Below are 12,780 nucleotides of genomic sequence, written 5' to 3'. Positions count from 1 at the left end.
CCGTTAAGCAAATTTTTGCACAGCTTTGCTCGAGGCGGACTCAAACCGAGACGGCTGCTCCTCCAGCTTCTACCGCTCCATCCACCTTCGCTTTTTTGTCTTCAGCAAGTGGAGTGACTCTTGAGGTCATCATGGCATAGCTTGTGTGCATGGATGCTCGCCTTGACACACTTAGTGATGAGTTGTGTCAGGTGAACACCCGTGTAGGTCATATAGCTTGATGATAGGCTGTCATGGGTGGTTTCACTGTGGCTTCCTCTCCATCTTCACCAGCGTTTGAGGATTAGAGTGGCGATGGCTCTAGCAGTGATGAGGATGATGATACTGGCTCGCCTAGTGATGATGATGAGATGTCTACTTGATGTACTTACCCTTTTTCACTTGTGACAAAAAATGGGAGTAGTTTTGAGATAAGAGTAGTCATACTCATAGGGGGAGGGATAGTTTAGGAGATAGGGGGAGTGTTCTTGAGTGTTCATATTTTTGAGGGATGTAGTGAGGATTTTGATGTATGTTTTTCTTTTCTTTCTATTTTAGATACATTGTTCATGTACCTTAGATCTTGTGATCATATTGTGATGGCAAACCTTGTACTTGTTGATATATATACATTTGAGGTTGTTATTGCAGTTCTTTCACCTATCTCTCCGTGTGTTGTTTCTTTTCTCCCTTTCTACACATGTCTCTTATTTATTGTATGCAATCTTTTATTTCTGTTTCAGACAAAGATGCCTTGATAAGTTTTGTTTAAGTGTTTCAAAAATACAGGTTGTCAAAGTCTTCCTTGCCATGAACTCTCTTCTTACAAAGTTTTTCAAGAGTTTGTGCTAGGATAGATTTTATTGTACTTAACAAGTGAGTATGAGTTGAGTTATTTATGACTTCTCTCATATGTTCATTTGTTTGTTGTGGTTTTGTCAAGGATTGCCAAAGGGGAACATTGTTAGGACATTTCTGATTGGATGTCAGGAACATATGTCAACATTTTATGTATTGGCTAATCCTTTGACAAAACGCACTTTACTTCTAATTGGTAGATCTAGGATGTGTTTAACACTTCAAGGAACAAGAGTTCAAGTCCAAGTATTGAAGTCATGCAAGTCTGTCCAAGACTCAATTAATGAAGTGCTGGATTTTAAAGCTCGATAGATAGCTCAACAGCTAGCATTTATCGAGGTTTAAAAGCTGTTGAAGCCCGTGGCTTGACAGCTAACTCGATAGATAGCTATCTATCGAGGTTTATGAAACTCAGTTTTCTAGAGTTTTTTTTCATCCAATCCGTGAGCATGTGTTTGGGCTTTCTTTTCTCAAAACCCTAACATATATAAGGATTATTTTAAGGGCCGTATTAGGTGGCACAGCCAAGAGCACAATTGTACAAAAGCATAATTCTTCAAGTGTGACCAGAAAACCTAGTTTGCCCTAGTTCTTGAAGAAGCTACTATGTTTGTACACCGTAGGGTTTTGTGACCAAGCAACTTTATGATCTTCATGTGTTATAAAACAGAAGAACTTTGCGGCCAACATCCTTCTCAAGTTGGTGATCAAGTTGCGTACTGGGATCCACACATTTTTTGGTTAGTCACGTATTGGGAGCCGTGCAATACAAGGAGAGATTGTCACTACAGAACAAGTCCAATTGGGTATTGGGGTAAGGGTTCAACTGTAGGTTGGTATAAGGTACTGAGATTCCTTTACTTGTAACCGCCTGTTTTGATAATAGTAGATTCTTGGAAGTGGTGACCTTAAAATCACCCAGTGGGGTTTTTGCCGTGTAGGTTTTCCCCATTCGTAAAAAAATCACCGTGTCATTTAATTTTCGTTGCATATTTAGTTATTTGGTAATTTGTTTATGCTGCCACGCTCATTGCATGAAATTGAACTTAATTAATCCACTTGGCTAATTAATTGGTTAAGGGGTCAATACATTTTTGGCCTATCAATCAATGCAACGAATAATGTTATAAGTAAAACATGGTAGAAATGCCTTTCATTAATAGTAATACCTTTGCAGGTTATTTACTTTCCAGGAGCGTGGTACAACATTTTCATCTAGATCTTCCAGGAAATATGCACCTATACCAGCCACTAAGGTGATACGGTATGGTCCTTCCCAATTGGGTTCTAACTTCCCCCATGCTGGGTTCTTCGTGGTGCCCAAAAGCTTCCGCAATACCAAGTTTCCAGGAGCTAATGGTCTTAACTTCACATTTAAGTCGTACCCCTGCTTAAACTTTGGCTGATAATACGCCAACTGAACCATGACATTTTCTCTTCACTCTTTAATCAAATCCAAGCTCTTCTTTAATAACTCATCATTACTGTCCGTAGTGAACAAGCTTATCCTCAGCGTCGGGAATCTAGTCTCTAGAGGAATTACAGCCTCGGCCCCATAAGTTAATGAAAAGGGAGTTTCCCTTGTGGACCTACAAGGGGTAGTCTGATATGTCCAAAGAACATGTGGCAACTCTTCCACCCATTCGCCCTTGGCATCGTCCAACCTCTTTTTAAGCCCATTTACTATGACTTTGTTCAAAGCCTCAGCCTGTCCATTTCTCTGAGGATAAGCCGAAGTTGAATATCTTTTCTTAATACCCATTTCACAACAAGTGACAATATTTTTCCATACAAATCTCTTAGTGTCCACATTTCTGATGTTCGCCAGGGGCTCAACTTTAACCCATTTGGTGAAGTAATCAGTGCCAACCAAAAGCCATTTCTTGTTTCCTGCTGCTTTAGGGAAAGGTCCCACAATGTCCAAGCCCCATTGAGCAAAAGGCCAGGGACTAGAGAGAGGATTAAGAACGCCCCCAGGCTGATGAATGTTTGGGGCAAACCTCTAGCATTGGTCACACTTCTTCACATATTCTTGTGCTCCCTTTTGCATACTTGTCCACCAATATCCTTGAGTGAGGGCCTTATGAGATAGTGATTTTCCCCCTGTATGACTACCACAAATCCCTTCATGCAATTATTCTATGAGGGGCTTTATTGCCTCGAGATGGACACATAACAGATATGGCCCAGAAAAAGAGCGCTTGTACAATTTTTGGTCCTCAGACAACCAAAAACGAGGAGCTTTTCTTCACACTTTATTAGCCTCTCCTTTCTTATTGGGCAAGATGTCATCCTTAAGGAACTAGACAATGAAATCCATCCAAATATGTCCCACTCTAATCTGATGAATCTCTGCCCCCTCCTTCTTTACCTCAGTAGGCTTGCACAAATCCTCAACCAAGATGACTCGAGGTAAACTCTGGGCCGAGGAGGTTGTGAGCGTGGCAAGAGAGTCAGCATGAGTATTTTTGCTTCTAGGGATTTGCTGTAAGGTGAAAGACTTAAACTCTGATTGCAAATGTCTGACCTGACTTAAATACTCTTGCATTCTCAGATCCCTAACTTCCAATTCTCCCTCTACCTGTCCAACAACCAGCCTGGAATCTGAAAACACTTCCACCGCTTTTCCTCCCATTTTCTGAACCATAGCCATCCCCACCAATAAAGCTTCATACTCAGCCTCGTTGTTCGTGGCCAAGAAACCTAACCTCAAGGATTTATTGATAACAATCCCTTCAGGAGATATCATAACCAGCCCCCCCCCGAATCCTATTTGATTAGTAGCACCGTCAACATACACTCTCCAGGGTAAAGGTTCTTGTAAGGAGACTGATGATGTAGAAAATCAATAGTTGAGCTCCTCATCGTAGCGGATGAACGATGATGTGAATGGAATTGTCTCTGTAGATGAGAAACCTACAAAATAAACTGGGTGGAAGAGTAACACGCCGGTGTGGCGTCAGCCAAATCACCTCCGATGCTTAAGTCAGTAAGGGATAAAGATTCTAGAGAGGAAATGAGTAGAGAGTGATTTTGTAGAGTATTTGTGTGTATGATTTTTCGTACCTTGGGTTTCAGTTATCTTCTCTTTTATAGTTGTATGCCTCATTAATGGGCAATGATGTGCTGCATTTATGTTCAACGACTAATGCGTTACAGAATCTTTGTCTGGAGGCCACAACTCATTTTGTGACTGTTGGTCCATCAGTTATGCTTTGTCATCAATGATCATAATAAATGCATAACGTCTTCTCTGGGTGAATGACAACCCTAAATTTTTGGTTCATCAGCTGCCCCCTTGTTCGTTATTTCATCTTTTAGACGAGATAAGAACAAATTCGTCTAACGTTTCGTATTCGTGTACTGCGCATTTATGACGATTTGATGCCTGGGTGGTTGAATGCCACGTGTATGGCCAGGGTGTATTCGACTTGCAAACATGTCTCGGTTTTCCTACATGAGTTTTGGCCACTTCTTTTGTGCTTTTCTCTCCTCTTTCCATTCTTCTGTGTTTTTCCTTATTTAGTTCTTCGTTCTAGGGTTTGTTTCTGTGAGCTTCCTTTCTCTGTTTTGCGTTTCCTGGTAAGTCCTTCGTGCTTCTTCTTCTTTTCTGATTATTCCATGGTAGATTATTCTGCTGTTAGAGCGGATTGTTCTTCCATAGCTTTCTTTTTTGCTCATTTAGGTAGTTTACTTGAGTTTGTAGAGGGGGAATCTCTTGAAGGGATTAGTTCTTTCGTAGGAAAGGACTGTCCATATACTTCTGTTCTTTCTTCCTTGTTTCCTTTAGTTTCCCACTCTACTGAGGTAGCTAGATTGTTGAGGATGTCCGAGGTAAGGTCAAGTGACCTGGAGACGAGGTTATCCTCATCTGATGATCGTGTTGTCTCAGAGACCACTTCTGTTTCTATTCCCTATAAGGCTTGGAACATTTCGTGTTCTTTCTCTGAGAAGGACAAGAAATGGATTAAGGACAGATTTGAGTTCCTTGATTCTATAAAAATTAGGATCCCAAGTGACGAAGAAAGAGCTTGTCACTTGTATGCTAATGAGTTTTGTTTCTGTGAGGCCGATTTTACTAGCGGCCTTCGTTTCCCAGTTCATCCCTTTGTTAAAGATCTTTTTTCCTATTTGCATATTGCTCCGACACAGTGGTGTCTAACCCTTGGCGAATCCTTGTTTCTTGCTTGGTGGTATGGATGTTTGCCAATGCGAGCGATGTCATTAGGAGGGACGAATTCCTCCATTTTTATCGTCTAAGGAAGTCTAAGGACCCCAACTATCATGAGTTTAAGCTGTGGGATAGGGCTTCTAGGTTAATACTTGATTACTCATTGTCTCTTTGCAATTGGAAACTAATTTCTTTTCATTTCTGGAAGTGGTTGGGAGTTCGTCCCTGATGAGGTCTTGGACAAAGCCCCCAAGTTTTTTTCGTAGTTGGGGAGTTCTCGTGTCTAGTGTGTCTTCTTCGTCTTTTCAGTTGTTCTCTTTTTTTGGGGAGTGATGGCAATAGGTGACATACTTGTATTCTTTTTTTGCAGTTGCCCAGCATCCTCGTCTGAAGAAGAGGTACCAGCTACATGTGGAAAAAGTGAGGGAGTATTTGGAGACCATTAAGGACTTCGATGAGCTCGTTTCTCCTCAGTTTTTATTTCTTCATTTTTTGGGTCCAGAACCATCTACTAAGGTTCGAAAAGACTTGGAAGTTGTAAAAAAGAGTAAGTGCTCCTTTCCCTTTGGCTTTCTTTTTTTTTTTAAAACATTTTCTTCGTCCTTTTGGGAATGACGGCTAGGTTTAGCAAGCAAAAGTTAGTTGAGGTTCAAGAAAAGAAGGCCAAGGGAGGAACCATCAGTGGCCTGTTATCCAAGAAGAAAAATGGTGATGTTGTTAAGCAAGAATCTTCGAAAACGCCTCCTTCTTCCAAGCGTCCTGCCTCTCCCACTTTATTATTGGAGATGATTGTCTTTGGTGGAGAAGAGGTTAGGAAGAAGAAGAAATCAGGTGGTAAATCTTTCATTCTTACTTTTTGGGATGATGCTGATGCAGCGGCTTTAAAGGCCCACAAGGCACTTTCTATGGACGATCTGAGTCCTCTAATGGCGAAGTCGTCCAGTGAGGTGATGTCGTCTCACATTCAGAAGCTTGTACAGTTAAGCGTTGTAGGCCATCTTTACTTCTTCTTTTCTTTTGCTTTATTTTTGCTAAGGGAGGTTCTTTGCAGGCTTTGAGGGAGTCTTTGTTCATCTCTAGGAAGTTCTTAGACTTGGAAAAGAGGGTGGCTATGTCCGAGCCGTTGATCAAGTCTTTATCTGCTGAGAATGAGACGTTCAAGAATAAGGTTGTCATCCTTGCTGCCGAAGCTCAGAATGACAAGGAGTGTGTGGCAACCCTGGAGAAAAGCCTACAAGTGGAGAAGGACTTTTGTAAGCTGAAGGACAAGCAAATTGGTGACCTGGAGCTGAAGCTACAGAATGTTGGGACCATGGCAGTATAGGATTTTAAGGACTCTGACGAGTACTCTGATGAACTATGCAAGTACTACGTGGAGGGCTTTGATCTTCTTGTGAAGTGGATGGCAAAGCATCACCCTAGCTTGAACCTTTCTGGCTTGGCTGTTGAGGACATTGAAAAAGAGCTTATGTTTGATCGTCCTTCTGAGGCTACAGTAGAAAATGTGACAGAAGAAGCCACCGACATTGCTGAAGGGGTGAAGGAGGCCACTGTTGTAACCCCTGCAAACCCTATCCCTGAAGATCAGTAATCTTTTATTTTTTTTCTGGTTTCTTTTTTATTTCCTTGCAAGGCAAGAATAATTTTTCTCTTTGGGTCCATTGTCTTGGGCAACTAAACAATTCCTTTGGGCTCGCTATTTTGGGCAACTAAACAATTGACAATGATAGATAAGTTTATGGATTTCCTACCTTTAGCTATAGAGAACAACTCTTTTATGCTTGGACAACCCTTTATGACGATGTTAAGTTGTGTTGAGATAACGTTTATGTTTAGCTTGCATTTGAGCAGCACTTTACCTTCAGTTGTGGTGGGATGATTTTTAATTGAGTCATATTTGACTAGCTTAGCAAAAATCTTTGGTTGTGTCTAAACAGCTTTTATCGTGTCATGTTTGAGTGACAGTGTTAGTTGTGTTTGAACAACTTAGTATTTCTTAGCTGTGTTTGTACAACTTTTTATTGAGTCATGCTTGAATGACGATGTTAGTTGTGTTCGAACAACTTAGTATTTTTAGCTGTGTTTGAACAGCTATTTATTAAGTCATGTTTGAATGACGATGTTGCGCTCTACTCGTGACTTAGAGTCGTGGTATTGAAGCGTCTTTTAGGTTAACCATTTTTTGTTTTGTCTTGAATGACAATTATATTGGTTGTGTTTTAACAACTCTGATTTAGTCGACTTTGGTAGTTGTGTATCAACAACTTTGATGGCTATGACGCCGTTGGTTGTGCATGAATTGCTCTTAATTTGAAATTTTAATGATGGAGATCCTTGAGATGTCTCCCAAGGACAACTCCTAAGCCTTGCACACGTATTGATAGAGCATGGATAATCATTGATGAATATGTATTAACAAGTCATGGATAATTATTTATGAATACGCATGGATAATGCTTTCATGTATTATTGATCTTATGAATGACAGAAGGAATGGCTGTCATACATACTATCATCAAGATTAAGCAACTTGAAAATGTAAAGCTTTTCTTATTGGTAGTATTTCTTCAAGTGTTCTATGTTCCATGGTCGAGGCAATTATTGGCCGTCTAGAGACCTCAGGTAGTAGGAGCCTTCTCTAGAATGACAAATTACTTCATAGGGTCCTTCCTAGGCTGGTCCTAGTTTTCCTTGCGATGGGTCCTTTGTTGCCTGTGACACTTTCCTAAGGATGAGGTCTCTTGTGTTGAACCTTCTTACCCTAACCTTTCTGTTGTAGTACCTGACCATTGCTTCTTTGTGTTTGGCCATTCGCTTCATAGCTTCTTCTCTGACCTCATTAATTAGGTCCAGATTGTTGTTAAGCTCCTGCTGATTCTTTTGGTCTTCATATGTTTTTACTTGAAAGCTCGTCAGTCCTACTTCCACTAGTATGACGGCCTCAGTGCCAAATGTTAGTCTGAATGGTGTTTCTCTTGTTGGGACTTTTGTGGTCGTCCTATATGCCCAAAGGACGTTTTGTAGCTCTTCAGGCCATGCCCCCTTTGCTCCCTCAAGCCTAGTTTTAGTAATTTTGAGCAAGCTTCTGTTCTTCACTTATGTCTGGCCATTGGCCTGGGGTGTCTTTGAGAAGAATAATGATTCTTGACTCCTAAGTCTTGGCAAAATTTTCGAAACTTGGGGTTGTCGAACTGCTTTCCATTGTCTGATATTATGACGTGCGGGACTCTAAACCTGCAGATGATATTTTTCCATACAAAGCTTGTGACTTTAGCCTTTGTTATTGCCGTCACTGGCTCTGCTTCTACCCATTTTATAAAATAGTCAATTGCGACGATCGAAAACCTAAATTGCTTCTTCCCTAGAGGGAGGGGACCCACGATATCAATTTCCCATTGGGCGAAGGGCCATGGTGAGGATATGGGTATCATCGTCTCTCCTGGTGGCTCTGCTTCTACTCATTTTGTAAAATAGTCAATTGCGACGATTAGAAACCTGAATTGCTTCTTCCCTCGAAGGAAGGGACCCATGATATCAATTCCCTATTGGGCGAAGGGCCATGGTGAGGATATGGGTATCATCGTCTCTCCTAGTCTCGTCTGGACATTTGCGAAGCATTGACACTTGTTGCATGCTCTAACGATGTTGTATGCGTCTTTCTATAGGGTTAGCCAGTAATATCCTACTCTAAGCGCTTTTCCTGCTAAAGATCTTGTCCCAGCGTGGTTTCCATAGATTCCCTTGTGTATCTCACGGAGCACATAATCTGCTTCTTCAAAACTGACACATCTTAGATATAGGAGTGAATATCCTCGTCTATAGAGCACGTCGTTAATAATGACAAAGTGAGCTGCTCTGATCTGTATCTTCCTTGCTTCCATCTTATCTTTAGAGAGCCATCCTTCTTTCAAATTACAGATGATAGGGGTCATCCACTCGTCTTGTTCTTTTATCTGCAGAACTTGCCCACCTTCTGTGCTTGGTTGCCCCCTTATCTCTACACATAGTTCAGAGGTTGCATTGTAGTCGTCTGACGAGGCCAATCTTGTTAGGAAATCAGCTTTTGCGTTTTTGGTTCTTGGGATTTGCACAAAGTCCAGGCTGTCAAAGTGCTGTGAGAGTCGTTGGATGATCTTCAAGTACTTTTACATCCTTTCTTCTTTGGCTTCATAATCTCCCTTCACTTGTCCAATTATTAACTGAGAATCAGCTTGGACGATAAGATTCTTTACCTCTAGAGCTTTTGCTAGGCTTAGCCCTGTTAGCAATGCTTTGTATTCTACCTTATTATTCGTTGCTAAGAACTGTAATCTAATAGCATATTTCAATGTTTCTTTTTCTGAAGATATGAGCACTACTCCCGCTCCGCCTATTCTCCTCGTTGCAGACCCATCCGTTTGGACAGTCCATGTTTCCATAGGAGGTTCTTCTTCCTTATAGGGGTAAGTGAACTCTGCAATGAAATCTGTCAGAACCTGGGCTTTGATTGCTGCCCAGGGCCGATATTCAATGTCAAATTGACCTAACTCAATTGCCTATTGGATGAGTCGTCCTGCTGCATCCATCTTGTTCATTGTCTTTCTTATGGGTTGATATGTCATGACGACGATGGGGTGTGCTTGGAAATAATGACGGAGCTTCCTAGAGGCGACCAGCATCGTGAAGGATATCTTTTCCATCCTTCAGTAGTTCGCCTCTGCACCATGAAATGCCTGGCTGGTGTAATAGATGGGTTTCTGCATATTCCTTCTTCTCTAATCAGTGTCGAGCTTTTTGCAGTATTGGATACTACCAAGTAGAGATACAGCTTCTCTCCCATCACCGAGGGGCTCAGCAAAGGTGGCTTCGTCAGGTACTCCTTTAACTTGGCAAGGGATTCCTCGCATTTGTCAGTCCACCAAAAAGCTTTTTTCAATACCTTGAAGAATGGCATGCACTTGTTTGTTGCCTTAGAGACGAACCTATTTAGGGTTGCAACCTTTCCAGTTAGGCTCCATACCTCCTTCACTGTCTTTGGTGATTTGACCTCGATTATTGCTTTTACTTTGTCTGGATTTGTCTCTATTCCTCATTGGAACACCATGAATCCCAAAACTTTTCCTGAAGCAATAGCAAAATCACCATTAATAGCAATAGCAAAAACACCATTAATTTCATATTGTACTTACATAGTGTGTTGAAGGTTTCTTTGAGATCGTCCAAGTGGTTGGCTTCGTCTTTGCTTTTTACTAGCATATCGTCTACGTACACCTCTGCATTCCTTCCAATCTGATGAGAGAACATGCGGTTCACTAACCTTTGGTAGGTGGCTTCTGCGTTTTTTAGTCCAAAGGGCATAACTTTATAGTAGTACAACCCTTGGCTAGTAACAAATGAGGTTTTCTCTTGATCATTTTCATCCATGAGAATCTAGTTGTACCTAGACGTGGCAAAACGGGCCGGTCGGGTTCGGGTTGGGTCAGGTCAATCGAGTTTGAAGGTCAATCGAGTCGCGGGTCAAGTCAGGTTGCGAGTCGGGTCGAGTTGACCCATATTTTTTGAACAAGTTTTTTTTTTTTTTTTTTAAAATAGATGCAATCTGTCAATTGTTTATGAGTTCCTTAACTATGATTAGATTCTCACTGGTGATACTGTTACCACTTACCAACTACCACTAAACACTTGATACCCAAATTTGGTGCAACTCTTCTTCCAGCTTTCTAAAAGCTAATCTTGGTATAATCTTCAATCTGTTTAAAGTAGGAAGAGAAAATGAAGGTGGCAAGTAAAGAATGACAAACTATAATGGAGTACATAACATATTAAGTAAAGAAGAATAAGTAAATAATTTATAAGAATTACACCTCAATCTCAATCTACTCAACGTTGGTAGACGTGGCAAAACGGGCAGGTCTGGTCGGGTTAATCGAGTCGCGGGTCAAAACGAGTCATTTTTAAATGGGCCAATCAGGTCGGGTTAGAAAATTCTAACCCGTTTTTCCATGTCTAATTGTACCCAGAAAATGCGTCCATGAAACTCAAGAGCTTATGTCCAGCATGTCGAGTCTACCAATTGATCAATCCTTGGCAAAGGGAAGCTATATTTTGGGCAGGCCTTATTCAAGTCTGTGAAGTCGATGCACATCCTCCACCTGCCATTGCTCTTCTTCACCATAACCACGTTTGCAAGCCAATTTGGATAGCAAACTTCTCTGATGAAATCGGCTTCTAGTAATTTCTCTACTTCTTCAGTTACAGCTTTGTTGCGTTCTGGTGCAAACACTCTCTGCTTCTGCTGTACAAGTTTGCATTTCAGGTTGACATTAAGACAATGCTGTATAATCTTCTTATCAATCCCAGGCATGTCTTCGTGTTTCCAAGCAAAATCATCTTGGTTTGCCCTTAAGAAGGAGACCATTTTCTCTTTTTCAAGAGCTGGAAGTGTCGTTCCAAGCTTCAATATCTTCGTCGAGTCTCCTGGGATGATATCCACTTCTTATGGTGTTTCTGACGGTTTAGGAATGGGCTCTGTTTCGTTGATCATCCATGTGTGGTTTTCCCCAGATGCTAAGGCAGCTTGGTAGCACTCTTTTCCCAAAACTTGGTCTCCTTTGATTTCTCCTACACCATGGGCTGTTGAAAACTTCACTTTCAAGTAATATGTTGACGTTGCTACTCTTAGTCTGTTGAGTGTAGGTCCTCCCAAGATGATGTTGTATGTTGAAGGACAATCAACTATAAGGAAATCAATTTCCTTGGTGATGATGCCTCTAGGGACGATTCTATCCCCTATAAAGCTTACCAGAGGTGAGGTAAAAGGCCTGATCCTCTTCTTATCCAGCTTCATTTGCTGAAATGCGAGCAAATAGATGATGTCTGCTGAGCTTCCGTTGTCAATGAGTACCCGGTGGATGTTGAATTCTTCTATTCTGAGCATGATTACAAGTGGATCGTCATGGGGTTGCTTGATGCCCCAACCGTCTCTCTCTGAGAAGACAATATCGGGTTCGTCATTCCTTGGCATCTTCATTGGAGGGAGTCGAGAATGGACGCTATTTATCTTCCTTCCCTGTGCCTTTTTCAGGGATTTCAATGTTCCGTCGGCTGTTATTCCTCCTGAGATCATCTTTATTTGTCCTGCAAAGGGTTTGGTGTCCCCCATCTCCGAAGTTCTGTCTTGGTAGTCCTTCTGTTGGTACTTGTATGGCTCCGTCTTTCTAACATATTTTTGCAACTTCCCTTGCCGGATTAAAGTTTCTGCCATTGTAAGGAAGGATCGTCTCTTATTTGAATAAGGACCTACTCAATTGGCATTATTAAAGGAGTGAAGTTGGTAAATTTGGGTTTCCTATCTGGAAGCTCCTTCTTTTGATCTATAGTCTGTCGACCACTTCGTGTCTCCTTCTTCTTATCCCGATTGTTGTTTGCTCCATCGTCTTTCTTTCTTTTTACCTTCATCTCCTTTGCGAGCACCGCATCCTCTGCATTCATGTACTTCTGGGCTTTACGGAGTAACTCCGCTACTATTTTTGGTGGACTTTTAGTAATTAAGAAAAAGAAATCTCCTGGTAGCAATCCCGCTTGGAAGGTTGTTAGGGTAATTTGATCTTCAGCTTCGTCTACCTGTAGTAGCTCCTTATTGAACCGAGTAACGTACTACCTTAGTGATTCTCCTTCTGCTTGTTGAATGTTGAGAAGATGGCTAGTTGGTTTTTTGTGCCTTTGCCCCCCAATGAAATGATGAACAAAACCCTTATTGAGTAGTTTAAAGTTCGTAATGGTTCTTGGAGGTA

General features: G+C 41.4%; 1 protein-coding gene across 1 annotated transcript; it reads right to left on the bottom strand.

The window, feature by feature from the left end:
• Window positions 1–11,483: 11,483 nt before the first annotated feature.
• On the bottom strand, window positions 11,484–12,251 carry LOC142629071 (uncharacterized). Its single transcript, XM_075803061.1, has one exon. The coding sequence runs from the start codon at window positions 12,249–12,251 to the stop codon at window positions 11,484–11,486; it is 768 nt and encodes a 255-aa protein (XP_075659176.1).
• Window positions 12,252–12,780: the final 529 nt, after the last annotated feature.

The sequence above is a fragment of the Castanea sativa genome, chromosome 3 (assembly GCF_040712315.1).
Source record: "Castanea sativa cultivar Marrone di Chiusa Pesio chromosome 3, ASM4071231v1".
NCBI classification, from domain to species: domain Eukaryota; kingdom Viridiplantae; phylum Streptophyta; class Magnoliopsida; order Fagales; family Fagaceae; genus Castanea; species Castanea sativa.
The sequence above is the reverse complement of the archived record's forward strand: the minus strand, read 5'-3'. Positions and strand labels throughout refer to the sequence as shown.

Coding starts and splice junctions, on each gene's coding strand:
- LOC142629071 (XM_075803061.1), bottom strand. CDS start 12,251: ATGGCAGAAACTTTAATCCGGCAAGGGAAGTTGCAAAAATATGTTAGA.